Source organism: Equus przewalskii, chromosome 6 (assembly GCF_037783145.1).
Source record: "Equus przewalskii isolate Varuska chromosome 6, EquPr2, whole genome shotgun sequence".
Taxonomy (NCBI): Eukaryota; Metazoa; Chordata; class Mammalia; order Perissodactyla; family Equidae; genus Equus; species Equus przewalskii.
This window is the reverse complement of record NC_091836.1, coordinates 45,264,359-45,279,866: the sequence shown is the minus strand read 5'-3', so window position 1 is coordinate 45,279,866 and position 15,508 is coordinate 45,264,359. Positions and strand designations below refer to the sequence as shown.

The 15,508-nt window shown below is 60.7% G+C and overlaps 2 protein-coding genes and 1 long non-coding RNA gene across 6 annotated transcripts in view; 1 reads left to right on the top strand and 2 right to left on the bottom strand.

Moving 5' to 3' along the window:
• PKN1 (protein kinase N1) overlaps nt 1–12,013 on the top strand; it is a 22,870-nt gene extending 10,857 nt beyond the window's left edge. For all 3 annotated transcript variants that reach the window (XM_070625204.1, XM_070625203.1, XM_070625202.1), the window contains exons 7-22: nt 678–872; nt 3,522–3,631; nt 3,716–3,859; nt 5,556–5,631; nt 6,195–6,336; nt 6,434–6,530; nt 8,408–8,487; nt 8,561–8,636; nt 8,725–8,816; nt 9,984–10,160; nt 10,286–10,348; nt 10,440–10,516; nt 10,700–10,842; nt 11,094–11,201; nt 11,284–11,364; nt 11,737–12,013. In XM_070625204.1, coding sequence (XP_070481305.1) covers nt 678–872; nt 3,522–3,631; nt 3,716–3,859; nt 5,556–5,631; nt 6,195–6,336; nt 6,434–6,530; nt 8,408–8,487; nt 8,561–8,636; nt 8,725–8,816; nt 9,984–10,160; nt 10,286–10,348; nt 10,440–10,516; nt 10,700–10,842; nt 11,094–11,201; nt 11,284–11,364; nt 11,737–11,940 — 1,865 coding nt within the window. In that variant the 3' untranslated portion in view covers nt 11,941–12,013. The remainder of the gene's footprint in view (nt 1–677; nt 873–3,521; nt 3,632–3,715; nt 3,860–5,555; nt 5,632–6,194; nt 6,337–6,433; nt 6,531–8,407; nt 8,488–8,560; nt 8,637–8,724; nt 8,817–9,983; nt 10,161–10,285; nt 10,349–10,439; nt 10,517–10,699; nt 10,843–11,093; nt 11,202–11,283; nt 11,365–11,736) is intronic.
• On the bottom strand, nt 3,386–4,779 carry LOC139084111 (uncharacterized). Its single transcript, XR_011541421.1, has 2 exons — nt 4,572–4,779; nt 3,386–3,914 (listed from the first exon to the last, which is right to left on the bottom strand). It is a non-coding gene; the product is annotated as an uncharacterized lncRNA (long non-coding RNA).
• PTGER1 (prostaglandin E receptor 1) lies at nt 12,006–15,508 on the bottom strand. 2 transcript variants are annotated; one of them, XM_070625226.1, is made up of 3 exons: nt 15,408–15,508; nt 13,527–14,488; nt 12,006–12,909 (listed from the first exon to the last, which is right to left on the bottom strand). In XM_070625226.1, exons 2-3 carry the CDS (start codon nt 14,466–14,468, stop codon nt 12,643–12,645), a joined length of 1,209 nt encoding a protein of 402 aa, XP_070481327.1. In that variant the 5' UTR covers nt 14,469–14,488; nt 15,408–15,508; the 3' UTR covers nt 12,006–12,642. The 2 variants fall into 2 exon arrangements, with proteins under 2 accessions (XP_070481327.1, XP_070481326.1); XM_070625225.1 differs by lacking the exon at nt 15,408–15,508 and having other exon boundaries at nt 13,527–14,668.

Sequence of the window (15,508 nt, the reverse complement as noted above, 5' to 3'; positions counted from 1 at the left end):
CTCCCTTTTCCATTCACCTCAACCCTCTTAGCCCTGGACCTCATTGCCCCAGGCCAGACAGCCCCATGCCCGCTGGACTCCCCGGCCCTCCTTGACTTCTGATTCTGGACTCCTGCTGTCATCCCCCCATCCTCACTTTCCCCACTGCTCCCCCACTGGTCCTCGTTTTTTCTCAAGCCATAATCCCCCAGCCAAGCCCCTCACTCTCAGAACCCTCAGCCCTGAAACTCTGACCCTGTCCCCCAAGTCCCCCGGCCCCACCCTCCTTACCTCTCAGCCACTACCTCACCAGACCAGGCTACCCTAGGCCCCTGTCCCCGCCTCAGACCTCACATCAGCCCTTGGAATCCTACCCCGATCCCCCAGTCCTGCTCTGCTCTCCCTTGCCTCGACTTCTGGCCTCTACCCTGAACTTCTCTTCTGTCCCAAGACCCCAGCATCCAGAGCCCCTCCCCAGTCTGGCCTGCCCCAGCCTCGCCCCTTCCTCCTCGTCTGGTATTTCTCACATCCGGGCACAGCCATCCCTGCATTAGACATCAGACCCCCCCACCCCCCCACTGCTTGTCCCTCCCCAACTTCCACTTGCATGCTGGCTGCTTCTGGACGAGCCCACTTCACCTGCGGCCCCTTCCCCTCAGCCAGCCTCAGAGGCCCCCCTGAGCCTGCCCCTCCCTCAGGGACCCTGGAGGTGCGCGTGGTGGGCTGCAGGGACCTTCCAGAGACCATCCCTTGGAACCCCTCATCCTCGGTGGGGGGACCTGGGACCCCCGACAGCCGCACCCCCTTCCTGAGCCGTCCAGCCAGGGGCCTTTACAGCCGAAGTGGAAGCCTCAGTGGCCGGAGCAGCCTCAAAATGGACACCGAGAGCACCAGTGAGTGGGCGTCCAGGGCCTTGAAGGGCGAGGGGGGTCCTGGGATGCCCACACTGGTATCACTTTAAAAAACTAGCATATCACACCCATTAGGATGGCTACTATAAGGAGAAAAAAACAGAAATAACAGTGTTGATGAGGATGTGGAGAAATTGGAACCCTCGTACACTGCTGGTGGGAGTGCAAAAGGGTGCAGCCACTGTGGAAAGAGTATGTCAGTTCCTTATAAAATTAAACACAGAATTACTATGTGATCAGCAGTCCCACTGCTGGGTGTGCACCCGAAAGAGCTGAAGGCAGGGTCTTGAACAGACATTGGCACACCGTGTTCACAGCAGCCTTACTCACAATTGCCGAAAGGTACAAGCAACCATCGTGTGTACTGGTGGATGAATAGATAAACACAGTGTGGTCCATCCGTGCAATGAAATATTATTCAGTCTTGAGAAGGAAGGACATTCTGACACAGGCTACAGCGTGGATGAACCTTGAGGACATTATGCCAAGTGAAATAAGCCAGTCACAAAAAGACAAACATGATTCCACTCATACGAGGTGGCTAGAGTAGTCAAATTCATGTAGATAGAAAGCATGGCGGGGGCCGGGGCTGGGGGGGCGGGGGGAGTTAGTGTTTAAGCGGGACAGAGTTTCTGTTTGGGAAGATGAAAAGAGTTCTGGAGATGGATGGTGCTGATGGTTGCAGAATAATGAGAATGTGCTTATTGCCACTTAAAAATGTTACGATGATAAATTTTATGTGAATTTTACCACAATGAAAAAAAACCTTTTTTGTACGTATGTACAAAAAAGTATGTATAAAAGAAGAATAACAGAGCAGCGGCCAGCCCCATAGCCGAGTCATTAGGTTCATGCGCTCCACTTTGGCGGCCCAGGGTCTGCTGGTTTGGATCTCAGGCACAGACCGAACACACCGTTCGTCAAGCCGTGCTGAGGCGGCGGCCCACATGGAGGAACCAGAAAGACTTACAACTAGGTTATACCACTATGCACTGGGGCTCTGGGGAGGAAAGAAAGAGGAAGATTGGCAACAGATGTTAGCTCAGGGCCAGTCTTCCTCACTAAAAAGCATACCTTAAAAAGAAAGAAAAAAAACAATAATGATAGAGCAGATAGCCATGTTACTGTCACCCAGGTCAACAAATAGAAGTCTCTGGAAGACCCCTCCTCAGTTCAAGCTCCTTCCTCTGTCTTAGGGGTAGCTACTCTCCTGATTTTTGTGGTTATCACTTCACTGATTTTCTTTGTAGTTTTAGCCCCCATGTGTGCATCTCAAAATGATGTAGGTAAATTTTGCTGGCATTTGAACTTTGTACACATGTCACACAGAGCAGATTTCCTGCTCATGGCTTCCTTTGTTCACCATCGTTGGGAGACTTATCCACATTATCACATGAGACTGTAGTGCATTCATTCATCTTTACTCCTATTTAATAGTCCACTGTCTTAGACTGAGCCATATCAAATTGCTGTCTTTTATTTTATTTATTTATTTTTTTAGGAAGATTAGCCCTGAGCTAACATCCACTGCCAATCCTCCTTTTTTTTTTTAACTTTTTATTAAGATTATGATAGTTTACAACCTTGTAAAATTTCAGTTGTACATTATTGTCTGTCAGTCGTGTTGTAGGTGCACCCCTTCACCCTTTGTGCCCTCCCCCCACTCCCCCTTTCCCCTGGTAGCCACCAATCAGTTCTCTTTGTCTACGTGTTTAACTTCCACCTATGAGTGGAGTCATACAGAGTTCGTCTTTATCTGGCTTAATTCACTTAACATAATACCCTCAAGGTCCATCCATGTTGTTGTGAATGGGACGATTTTATCCTTTTTTATGGCTGAGTAGTATTCCATTGTGTATATATACCATATCTTCTTTCATCTAATCATCAGTTGATGGGCACTTAGGTTGCTTCCACGTCTTGGCTATTGTAAATAATGCTGCCATGAACATAGGGGTGCATGGGACTTTTGGAATTGCCGATTTCAAGTTCTTTGCCAATCCTCCTCTTTTTGCTGAGGAAGGCTGGCCCTGAGCTAACATCCGTGCCCATCTTCCTCTACTTTATATGTGGGACGCCTACCACAGTGTGGCTTGCCAAGCGGTGCCTTGTCTGCACCCGGGATCTGAACCAGCAAACCCCAGGCTGCCAAAGCAGAAAGTGCGCACTTAACCGCTGTGCCACCAGGCCGGCCCCCTGTCTTTCTTTTTTTTTTTTATGTAAAAAATAGTTGAATATCAGCATTTTCTTTGTTCAGCTAATAAGTCCATGTTACAGTCATATATGAATTCTCCTGTTAATGGAGAGTGAGGTGTTTCTACTCTGAGGCCGTTATATATGCATTGTATCTGTGCATCTCCTGATGGGTACCTGCATGCACTTTTTTCCAGGGTGAATACTTAGGAGCATATTGCTGGAACTTGCATATAGAGGGAATGGATCCCTACCTCACAGCATACACAAAAGTCAACTGGAAGTCGATTAAAGGCCTTGAGTGGAAGGCAGAACCTTAAAGCTTTGTTGAGATAGCATAGCAGAACGTTCTGGGGGAAGGGGAGATTTCTTCAGTAAGGTACAGGGGCTTACCCACCTCCCCAGCATGTCCTGATGCCCAGCCCCACCCCATTCCAGGCGAGGTCAGCACCGTGCTGAAGCTGGATAACACGGTGGTGGGCCAGACGTCCTGGAAGCCGTGTGGCCCCAGCGCCTGGGACCAGAGCTTCACCCTGGAGCTGGAGAGGGTGAGCTGTGTTGGGGGGTGCCAGGGCTTGGAGGGGTTCTGCACCTCAGGCACCCCAAGTGATGGCCTTCTTCCTCCTCCTGAGGCACGGGAGCTGGAGCTGGCTGTGCTCTGGCGGGATCAGCGGGGCCTGTGTGCCCTCAAATTCCTGAAGCTGGAGGATTTCTTGGACAACGAGAGGCATGAGGTGCAGCTGGACATGGAGCCCCAGGGCTGCCTGGTGGCCGAGGTACTGCCTGCCCTGACCCTCAGAACAGGCTTCCTGCACCCCTGCTCCCAGTTTGCTAGAAGGGGAAGAGGTGTTTTCAGTCAGTCTCCAGAATTTGATAGGAAAGTACATATAATTAGCCACATTCATGGCCTGACAACCTGGGACTGGTTTTGTTCTGAGGCAAGATAGTTAAAAAAAAAAAAAAAGAAGACATAACATTTTGTCAAGCCAGAAGAATAAAAGCAAACCTGGTGGCGTGTCCTGGAGATTGCTGCCAGAGGCACAGCTGTGTGGAGAGGGCCCTCCCGCAGTAGTGTTGGGGTCCACTGCGGGGCACCCGCCCTCGGCACCACAGACCACAGGGCCTGGCCGGTCTTGGCCGCAGGGCCAGCTGTGCACTGCAGGGCGTGGGGCAGCAGTCCTGGCCTCCACCCACAGGAAGCCAGTAGCACCCCCCAATTTGTGACAATTCAAAAGGCCTCCAGACATTGCCACTGTCCCCTGGTGAGAGCCCGTGTCTGAATGGCACCCCCTTCTGGCCCCCTGCCGTGTGAGGGAGCTCGGTCCTCCATGCTTTGCTGGCATTGACTGGTCACTCGGTGCAACAACCCCGTGCAGGAGGCTGTCGTTAGTCACACTGGACACAGGAGGAAGCTGGGCTCCGAGAGGGAGTGTCACTGGCCCCTCATTTGCCAAGCATCCCTAACAATTCTTTAAATTTGCCCCTTACATGCCCATGTGCCTGTTCTGTGTGTGCATCTGTCTCCTCAGGCGGGAGTTCTTCCGTCTCCTGCTGGAGGAGCTGGGGCGCTGGGTCCATCGCGGGCCCAGAGGTTGGTCCTCAGCCAGTGCGATGGCAGTGGTGCTGGGCGCTGGCCGGCCCTTGCCTCGCCGCCCAGGTTTTCTCTACCGCTCTCTTCTGTTCTTGGGCCTCTCCCAAGGCAGTGTCCAGTGGAACTTTCTGCAGTTCTGTTGTTGATGAGCCTACAATAGTTGAGTTCTATCACAGACAGACATGTTCTGTATCCACCCCTCCAGGATAGTAGCCACTTGAAGCATGGCCAGTGTGACCAGGGAACGGAAATCTTAATTTTACTTAAGTTTTACTAACTTTAAATAGCCACATGTGGCTATTGCTGACCATATCGAACGCAAGGTCGCAGTTGTGTGATTTTAGCACCTTCTAGAAGATGTGCTGGTGCTGGGAGAATCCAGCTAGACCGGTGCTGTCTCCCATGGATGGGCCCCAGTGTGACCTGGTGGGCTCGTTGAATATAGGCTGCTGGGCGCCACCACCAGCGTTTCTGATCCAGTGGGTCCAGGTGGGGGTCCGAGAATCTGCGTTTCCAGCAAGTCCCCAGGTGATGTTGACGCTGCTGGGCTGGGACCACGCGGGGGGCATCAGGACGCTGGACCACGTGGCTGGATGTTTGCTGGAGTTGTGTGTCCATCTTGTTGGGTCAGACCCCTCCCCGCCCTAGAGAGGGGCCTGGTGGCCTGCTGCTTGCCCTCCCACGACGGCCCTTCAGGAGGTGGCCCTGCTGGGCGGCGGAAGGGCGTTACCATCCCTCAGTGCGCTGCATGTGCGCCGCGGTTAGACGCGATGCCCGTGATCGGAACCCCCACACATACGGGTGTGCACCCCTATGCCCCCAGGGCCTCCCACCAAGCTGCCTGGAGGTGGCGAGGGTCCTCACCGGTGGCCCCTCTGCAGGTCACCTTCCGCAACCCCGTCATCGAGCGGATACCGCGGCTCCAACGGCAGAAGAAGATCTTCTCCAAGCAGCAGGGTGAGCAGCTGCCCGGGGCGGGAGGGGCGGGGTCTTGTGGAGGGGCGGGACTGGGCAGGAGGGGCCACGCCTGGGTGGGAGGGGCGGGGTCTTATGGAGGGGCGGGAGTGGGGCGGGGCCTGGGTGGGATGGGCGGGGTCTTGTGGAAGGGCGGGACTGAGGTGGCAGGGCCAGGGTGGGAGGGGAGGGGCGGGCCTGAGTGGGAGGGGCGGGGCCTGGGCAGGAGGGGAGGAGTCTTGCGGAGGGGCAGGCCTGAGTAGGAGGGGCGGGGTCTTGCCGAGGGGTGGGAGGGGAGGGGTGGGCCTGGGCGGGAGGGGAGGAGCCTCGTGGAGGGGCGGGGCCTGGGGGAGGGGCGGGGTCTTGCGGAGGGGAGAGACGGGTGGGAGGGGAGGGGTGGGCCTGGGTGGGAGGGGAGGGGCCTCGCGGAGGGGCGGGGCCTGGGCGGGAGGGGCGGGGTCTTGCGGAGGGGTGGGACTGGGGTGGCAGGGCCAGGGTGGGAGGAGAGGGGTCTCATGGAGGGGCGGGCCCGGGCAAGCTGGGCGGTGACCCTGAGCTGTCCCCAGGGAAGGCGTTCCAGCGCGCCAGGCAGATGAACATTGATGTCGCCACCTGGGTGCGGCTGCTGCGCCGGCTCATCCCCAGCGCCACCGCTACAAGCACCTTCAGCCCCGGGGCTTCTCCGGGGCCCGAGGCCCGGTCCACGGGGTAAGCAGGGAGGGTCCCGGGGTCTCTGTCGCCCCCGGTTGCATCCCGGGGTGGTGGGCCCCAGGCCCCAGAGACACTGCCACCCCTTGTGCTGCAGCGACATCTCCCTGGAGAAGCTGAACCTCGCGGCTGACGCATTGGACAGCTCGCCCCAGAAGAGCCTTGCAGGCCCTGCTTCCAGCCCGTCGAGTCTGGTAAGCCTCCCCCACTTTCCCCTCAGCCTGGCCTGGGCAGCATGAGGGGGCCTCCTTCTCCACTCAAGGCCCAGAGACCTCCGGGAACTTCCCTGGTCACACACCACTTTTCTGCCAGGGTCAGGGCCCACTTCTCTATCTTGGATAAAATCGTGGGCTCAAGAGCCAAGCCTCCTGGGTCCCCATTCCTGTTCTGCCACCTCCTAGCTGTGTGATCTACAGCATGCAGCTTCGCCTCTCTCTGCTCAGGGCACTGCCCTGTAAAATGAGCATGTTTAAAATTCATGTCAAGGATAGAAGTCAAGAGAGTGGTGTTCTCTGGGTGGGGCGTTGCTGGTTAGAGGGGACACGAGGGAGCCTGCAGGGAGAGGGGCGTGTCCTGCATCTGGATCCAGGTCAGAGACCAGCAGCCTTCTCCGTGAAGGCTGTAGAGTCCGTGTGGGCCGGGAGGTCCCAGTGACAACTCGGCAGCGCCGTGGCAGAGGATGGCTGCCCGCTGGACAGGCCCGCGTCTGGAGAAGGCTTGCTGAGGGACGCTGACATGCCAGGGTCACGTTGCCTCCAGGGATCATGAAATATCTTCTCCTTGTGACCTTTGCCCACCCCTTTAAAAACGTGAAAGGTTTTCATGGCTCGCTGACCGTGTCAGACATGACGTTCACGGACCCTGGTCGAGGCGGTGGCACCGGCGAGCTGGCGCCGGTGCCCCTCACAGAGTCCGTTTCATGCCTCATTTGTAAAAACAAGGATAATGATATACGCTTCACGGCATGAGAGGAAATGAAATAGCTCAGTAAATTAGATGAATTTAGCCAAAAAAATCCGAAAGTTTAATAACACCAAATGCTGGGGGGGTGCAGGGAAAAGGCCGTCGGTGGGAAGCGTGCAAAGTGCTGTGTCTCCTTGAGAGGGCGTCGCTCCTGAGTTGCAGTGGACGTGGTCTTGACCCCACGCCTCCACTCCTGGACGCCAGTGGTGGATGATCACTTTAGCCACATAGTGTGGGCGAGAGCAGAACCAACTGCAGGGTCAGCCTAGAGACCACTGCTAAATCAGTGGCAGGATGGAGTAGTATGCAGAGGTGAAAAAGGAGCCTGGGCTCCAGGTGCCGGCCTTGAATGATTTCCAAGACAGCTTGTCCAGTGGGAGATGCAAGACTGGAATGTCGTCAATGGTGGGTGCAAGAAAAGCGGAGCCCGGGCCGGCGCTTTTGCTTGTGTGGGTGTAGAATCTATCTAGAAAGGCCCCCAGGACACCGTTAATGGTGCCAGCACTGGGGGCACTGGGGCAGGAGCAGACAGTGTTTCCCATCGTGCACCTGTTTGCACTGAGTGAATTTTTAGAACTGTGTCTGTAGTGGAGGATGATGGACCAGTAGGTCATTTTCTTTTCCGTTTAAAATGTTTTGATTCTTTTCAAGCTTGTACCCGCGTGTGGGGTAAAGAGTTAAGAAGCTCTGAGGGCTAATGGCAGTCAAGGCAATAAGTGGATAAATGATAAAATATATCAGCAGCATGAGACGTGCTGAGGAGAGAATGAAGCAGAGGAGGGGTAGGAGTTCTGGGGGTTCTGTTAGTTCTCAGCTGACCAGCTGTGAAGGTGACGGTGAGTAAAGCACTGAAGGGGGTGACAGAGGAGCCAGGCAGGTGTCTGGAAAAGAGCCTTCCTGGTGAAGAGACGAGCTGTGCAAAGCTCCTGGGGTGGAAACATGCCTGGTGTGTTCAGGGCACAGTGAAGGGAACAGAGTGGCTGCAGGGGAGTGAGCGAGTGAGGTCTGTGGGAGGGCAGGTGAGGTCGGAGGTAGATAGCGGCCTCAGTGGCCCTCGTGGTTCAGGGTGCCTCTGACTTCCCTCGCTCTCACCTCCTCTCTCCACCAGAGTTCCCCAGTCCGGGAAACGACCACCGCTCCCCAGCTCCCTTCAGAGACCCAGGGGACCCCAGGCCCCGCCTTGTGCAGGTGACACCCTCCCCCGTCCCCACCCCTGAGCCCCGTCCGCTGTCCCTGTCCCCACAGTGTCCTCTCTCCACAGTCCCCTGAGGAAGGCGCCCCTGACCCTTGAGGATTTCAAGTTCCTGGCGGTGCTGGGCCGGGGTCACTTTGGGAAGGTGAGGTGGGGGAGGCCGTGGGGGTTGGGGACCCGGATCCCGGCCCCTTGCTGGCCACCGAAGCCACTGCTGCCCACCCTGGTTCCAGGTGCTGCTCTCTGAGTTCCGGCCCAGCGGGGAGCTGTTCGCCATCAAGGCTTTGAAGAAAGGGGACATCGTGGCCCGAGATGAGGTGGAGAGGTGGGACCCCGCTCGGGCCCTCTGGGAACCTCTGTCTTCTCCTCTGAGGAACGGGAGACAGAGCAGCCACCGCCTTGGAGCTGCCGTGAGGGTGACTCACAGAGTCCCCGCACAGGGGAAGCCGGTGCTGACGAGAGGGACAACAGCCCTTGGAAAGCACCACTGTGTGCCACAGTCAGGGACTCGTCCGTCCCCACAACAGCTCTGCGAGGCACACCGGGACTGTCCCTGTCCTGCCAGTGGTTGAGCACAGCAAGGTTGAGCAAGGTGCTCAAGGTCACACAGCCAGCAAGCAGCAGCTCCGAGATTCAGACTTAAGGACTTGAGTCTGTAGCCTGTGTGATTCGCTGTGGGGCCAGGGCCCTGGGTTCAAACCCTGCCTCTGCCACAGATGAGCTCAGACATCTTGGGGAGGGCACTTTGCCCTTATGAACCTTGGCCTCCCTGTCTACAAAAGGGGAGGAATAAGGCCTTTCTTGCAGGGTCATTGGGTGGATTAAATGAGAGGATGCATCTAGACCATGCTACACAGTGCGTGGCCACATGTAAATGCCCGGTAGAGGCCTGAGATGGTCCACAATCCTCCTGACATGCTTTTCTTAATCAGGAATCCAACTTAGACAGGCTTAAGCAAATAGAGGAATTTATTGTTCTGGATCAGAAAAGTCCGGGAGTGCCGCCTTCAGGTGTGGCTGTATCCAGGTGCTCAGATGCTGTCTCTCAGTTCTGTTTTCCTCTGTATGGACTTTGCTTGCAAGCCCCTCCTGGGGGCAGAGATTTGCTCCAGCCCAGCCGTTTAAGGCTCATCCACCAGCTTTAGCCCTTCTGCCTTAATAATTCCAGCTGAACTCTGGAGACGGAGCCCCATTGGCTTGGCTTCTCCTTTTCTGAGCCAATTCCTGGCCAGGCAGATGGAGTGCTCCAACTGACCCTCCCCTGGCAGTTCCCCAGAGGGACGTTGGGGGACTGTTAGTAGGACAACGGGTGGATTCTAGATGCCTGTTTAGCAGATGAGGCTGCTGAGGTTCAGAGATATTAAGCAGTTTGCCCAAGGTTGCACCGCCATGTGAGGTCCTCAACAAATACCTGGTGACGGAGGACTCTGGGCAGTGTGGGGCAGGGGTGGGGGACTACTGTGGTCTCTGACCCCTGCCTCACCCTGCCCAGCCTGATGTGTGAGAAGCGGATCCTGGCCGCGGTGACGGAGGCAGGACATCCCTTCCTGGTGAACCTGTTTGGCTGTTTCCAGACCCCAGAGCATGTGTGCTTTGTGATGGAGTACTCGGCTGGCGGGGACCTGATGCTGCACATCCACAGCGACGTGTTCTCCGAGCCCCGGGCCATGTGAGCGCCCTCCCCACGCCTCCCCCCGGCTCCTGGAGTCTTGGGGCCTGGGGGCTGTGGAGAATGGGGAGGCCGGGTTGATGCGGTCCCCCGTCGCGGTCCCTCACACCCGCCTCTCTCTGCAGCTTTTATTCGGCCTGTGTGGTGCTGGGGCTGCAGTTTCTCCATGAACACAAGATCGTCTACAGGTGCAGGCGCGCGCTGCCCACCGGGGGCCCTCAGGCTGCAGAGGGGCCCTGACCCCCACTCACCCCTCTTTACTCCCCCACCCCCTCACAGGGACCTGAAGTTGGACAATTTGCTGCTGGACACCGAGGGCTATGTCAAGATTGCAGACTTTGGCCTCTGCAAGGAGGGTGAGGGGTGGGGCGGGGCCTGAGGGGATGGCTTCTGGGGACTAGAAGGGGCTGGAATGGCGTCCCCAACCCTACCAGGTTACCGCCAGCCTGGACCCTGGGACAGGGCTCTGGACCACCCATGCTGGGCTGGCCCAGAGCTGGAACCCCCGCCCCATGTCCTCCTGGGCCTTGCTTCCCCAGGGATGGGCTATGGCGACCGCACCAGCACGTTCTGCGGGACCCCAGAGTTCCTGGCCCCTGAGGTGCTGACGGACACGTCATACACACGGGCGGTGGACTGGTGGGGACTGGGCGTGCTACTTTACGAGATGCTGGTCGGTGAGGTGAGGCCCCAGGCTGCCCCACCCTGCCTGTCCTTGGGGTCATGCTGGAACCTGTGTGCGCCCAGCGGTGGGATCAGAATCCGCCTCCACCGCGTGCTGTGGGATCGGGGCGGTGGCTTCCTCCCTGGCCTGTTTCAGCATCTGTAAAATGGGGTACTTCCCCTCCCATGGGAGCCATGTGAGCGGAGTGCTTGGGCTGGGCCGGGCTGGGCGTGGAGGGGCCTGATTTCCCTGGCTCTCCCTGTCCCCAGTCCCCATTCCCAGGGGACGACGAGGAGGAGGTGTTTGACAGCATCGTCAACGACGAGGTCCGCTACCCCCGCTTCCTGTCGGCCGAGGCCATCGGCATCATGCGCAGGGTGAGGACCCCCCAGCTTGGAGTGGGCGTGGGGAGGGGCTCTGGGGCCGGAGGGGAAGACTGACGCAGTGCTCCCTCCGCAGCTGCTGCGGAGAAACCCAGAGCGAAGGTTGGGGTCCAGCGAGAGGGACGCCGAGGATGTGAGAAAACAGCCCTTCTTCAGGGTGAGGCCACTCTCAAGGACCCGGTCACCACCCCCGGTCTAGGGCTCCCTCCAACGTCGGCCCCACCCCCTTCTCTCCCTTCCTTCGCCCCTCTGACTCTCCCACACACACATCTGCCCCAGGCTGGCCTGCTGGGGAGCACTGCCCTCTGCCTGAGCCCAGCCTCCCCGACTGACCAGCAGCCCCCTTCCCTGCCTGTTGTGAGCCTTCCTGAGCCCCCAGGCCCCCCGCTTTCCCTCTGCCTTGTGACTCCATGTCCCGACCCCTGCAGCTCCGGGGCTGGACCGGGTGCAGGGACACCGCCCCCCCCCCTCCCCCCGCTGCAGTCTGGCTCCCGCCTCCCCTGCTGACCTGTCCCCGCCCGCCCTGCAGACTCTGGGCTGGGACGCCCTGCTGGCCCGGCGCCTGCCGCCGCCCTTCGTGCCCACCCTGTCGGGCCGCACCGACGTCAGCAACTTCGACGAGGAGTTCACGGGCGAGGCCCCGGCGCTGAGCCCGCCCCGCGACGCGCGGCCCCTCTCGGCCGCGGAGCAGGCGGCCTTCCGGGACTTCGACTTCGTGGCTGGGGGCTGCTAGCCCTCTCCCCACCCCCGCCTCCCGAGCTGTTAGTAGTTTTTTAAACGGCCTTGGGGTTTGCCCCATCCATGCATCTCGGCTCTTATTGTACGCAGTAATGGGGGGCACGGGGCGGGGGCCGGTGATGGCGGGGGTGGGGGGTGTGCCCAGAGGCAGAGGCTTGCTGGGGCGGATCGGATGGGTGGCTGGGTGCAAGGGGAGTGGTAGGGAGCTGCCCGGGGTTATGGTGGGGGTCAGCTGAGGCGGATCAGGGGACCGGGGGCTCGGGACTGTGACGGTGGGCCGCGATGGGATGGGGTCCGAGACCGCGTTGAGGGATGTGGGGTCTCGAGGCTGCGATGGGATGTAATTTGGGGCAGGGCCTTGCGGCCGTGTTGGGGGAGCTCGGAGGCATCGTGCGCGAGAGGTTGCTGGCGTCGGTTCCCGCGACGCCAGGAGCAGGATCGTCCCCCAAAGCCCCTCGCTCCACTCGGGCAGAGCCCCCGCCCCCGGGCTGCGGCCGCGGCGCTGCGCGCATGCTCCCGCCGCTCCGGCTTCGCGCCCGGCGTCTCCGCGCCCCCGAGCGGCCACAGCGCGCTGCAGCCCCGACGGCACGCAGCGCCCGGGCTGGGCCGCAAAGTGGCTTTGCTCCCCGAAGGCTCCGCGCTGCACCCCGGGCGCGGCCCGGGGTGGTCTGGCTTAGCCGCTGGGCCTCGGGGCACGCTAGAAGTGGCTGAGACTACCGTGTCGGGAGCTGCGCAGCGAGCTGGCCTCCCAGGCACTCCGGGTTGGACCCAGCCCCGCGGGGCCACCCTTGGCGCCAGCCCTCAGGGGCAGGAGGCGAAGCAGCTGGCGCAGCACGGCCTGGCGCAGCAGGATGTACACCCAGGGGTCTAGGATCTGGTTCCACGAGGCGAGGCGCACGGCCAAAAACAGGGGCCGCTGCAGGGAGCTGGCGCCCCAGCCCCCAACAGCCAGCACCACCAGCACCTGCGAGAGAAGCCGGTGTGAGCCGGTGGGGGGTGGGAGGACGGTGTCAGAGAAGGCGACCGGCGAGAGGGGGGTCTGGGGTGGGAGGGAGCGCGGCTGGAGGGAAAGGGGCTGGGGTGGGGGGCGCCACAGGGGCCGTAAATGGGAGTCTGCGTGGGGAGGAGCCATGTATAGAAAGAGGCGAGTAAGCTGGCCCTTAGAGGGCGTGGCAGAAGCAAAGGCCTTCAGCAGGTGTGGGCTCGGCAAGAAAGGAGGGAAAGTCTCAGGTATCCCGAAGCTCAGGGGACTGAGGGGAGAAGAGAAACGGGGAAGGTGGTAGTGGACGGGGACGACGGGATGAAGCTTCGGGTACCAGAGGGGTGGGGCTGGAGAGGAGGCTCCCATGGGTCGGTGAGCTACGAAGACCCCGGGGAGGAGTAAGATAAGGAGACGTGGAGGACGAGTGGGACTTCACAGGGAGCGAGCAAAGGGCAGGCGCTTTGACAGCGGGGCCTCGAGGGGGCGGGCCCTGGCCTGGGAAGGGAGGAGGACGCAGGTGTCTTAGGACGCAAAGGGGTGGGAAGGGCCACGGAAGGAGCGGGAAAAAGTACTGCCGGAGAGGCATGAGCGCCCCTCACCAGCAGCGGGCTCCAGCAGATACACGACACCACCATGATGCCCACGAGCTGGCCCACCATCTCCACGTCGTGGGCGCGGGCCCTGCGCGCTGAGCCACGGCCTGGGGAGCCGCCGGAGGCCGAAGCGACGGACGAGGCAGACGAGGCGGAGGCCGAGCGGGGTCCGCGCGCCCCCCAGGGACGGCGGCCGTCTGAGCCGGAGGCCGGGGGGCGCCGTCGAGAGCGGCGGCGCCAGCGGGCGCGGAGCAGGGCCAGGCCGCTGAGCGTGTTGCACACGAGCGCGGAGAGCAGCGCGGCCAGGCCGAGGCCGGCGAAGAGGCCGGCGAGCAGCGCCTGGCGCCAGCCGCCCGCCGGGCCCAGGCCGATGAAGCACCACGTGCCCGGGTACTGCAGCTCGTAGCGGCCCACGCGCGCCAGCGGCAGCAGCGCCACGGCCAGGGCCAGGGCCGCCAGCCCCGCCAGCGCCAGGCGCGCGCGCGCCGCCGAGACGCGCGCCGCGTGCAGCAGCGGCCGCGTGACGCCCACGCAGCGCTCCACGGCCATGCCGCAGCCCAGCAGCAGCGGGCACAGGCCAAAGAAGACCATGCAGCCGCCCAGGAAGTGGCAGGCGCCGCCCGCCGGCGCGCGGCCCGCCGTGTACAGACGCAGCACCAGCGCGCCCGGGATCACGTGGCCCGCCAGGTCGGTGGCCATCAGGCTGGCGACGAACAGCAGGAAGGTGGCGGCCGAGCGGCGGCGCCGCAGGCGGCCCGAGGCCTGCGCCAGCAGCGCCAGCGCCAGCACATTGGACACGGCGCCCAGCGTCATGGAGAAGATGGGCAGCGCCGGCGACGCGCCCGCCAAGCCCGCCGGCTGCCCGGCCGACGCGTTGGGGGCCGCGGGCGTCGCACACGTGGTGGCCTCTCCCGCCAGGCTCAGGTTGAGGGGCCCGCACCGGCTCATGTCGGGTGCCGGGGCTGGGGCTGCGGAGAGGGGGGCAGGACAGGTGAGGCTGGCCGGGCCCAGCGCCATTTGACCCCATGGCGTTCCTCGGCGGACCCTCTGCCATAGCAACTCCAGATGACCCTGGCTGCCCCATTCCTGATCCCTCCTCCTCCTCTGCCTCACTCTGCCCTCACTGCCCGCCTCTCTGTCCACCAGGCTCCCCGGCTCCAGCCCTCCGTGTCTCTGTCCGCACCTCTGGGCCTCCCAGACCCACCTCTGACACCCACCTCCCGTGTTTACACCACAGCAAATCCTTGGCCCCTGGCCCCATCTGATGCCCACTGACCCATTTCTGATCCGAGGTTCCCACCTGACCCCACTGCCCCACCTCTGCCCATCACTGTGTCACTTTACTCCAATCCCATCCTTGATGTTCACAGCCCCACCTCTGCCACCATGGGCACATCTCTCCCCACTGCACTCTCTGCCCATGGCCACATCTCTGTCTCCACAGCTCCGTCCCTGTCCCTGTCGATGCATCTCTGTCTCCATGGTCCCATTCTGTTCCCACGACCATATCTCTGTTCCTATGGTCCCATTCCTGTCCCCACACTCCCATCTCTGCGCTCCCTTGCTGTCTCTCACCCGGCCGTTACCCCTGGTCTCAGCTGCCTCATCCTGGACACCCACAGTTCCACTGCGGCCAGCTCCATATCCCTGCCCCAAGGCTCAAGGCCGACCCAGGAACACCCAGCCTTGGTACACTGGTGGTGAGGGCTAAGAAGGCAGAGCTGCCTGCTGGTTCAGATGGGAAGGGAGGATGGACAGACAGTAAGACCCGCAGGGACAGACAGAAGGGGCTGAGAGTCAGAGAACACAGGACAGACTGCGGTAGCCATGGCCCCATCCTTCTGTGCCCTCCCTCCCCACTGGAGACCCTCGCCCCAGCCTTCTTACCCAGCACTGCCTGGGACCCGGGGTCCCCATCGCCTGCCGCTGGACCCCTGCTTCCCGCTGCGCCCACACCCGCTGCGCCCGAGCTCTCCAGCGGGCCGCTC

Coding starts and splice junctions, on each gene's coding strand:
- PTGER1 (XM_070625225.1), bottom strand. CDS start 14,537: ATGGCGCTGGGCCCGGCCAGCCTCACCTGTCCTGCCCCCCTCTCCGCA. Junction 12,910..13,526: donor TCTGCTGGAGCCCGCTGCTG/GTGAGGGGCGCT, acceptor CTTCTCTCGCAG/GTGCTGGTGGTGCTGGCTGT.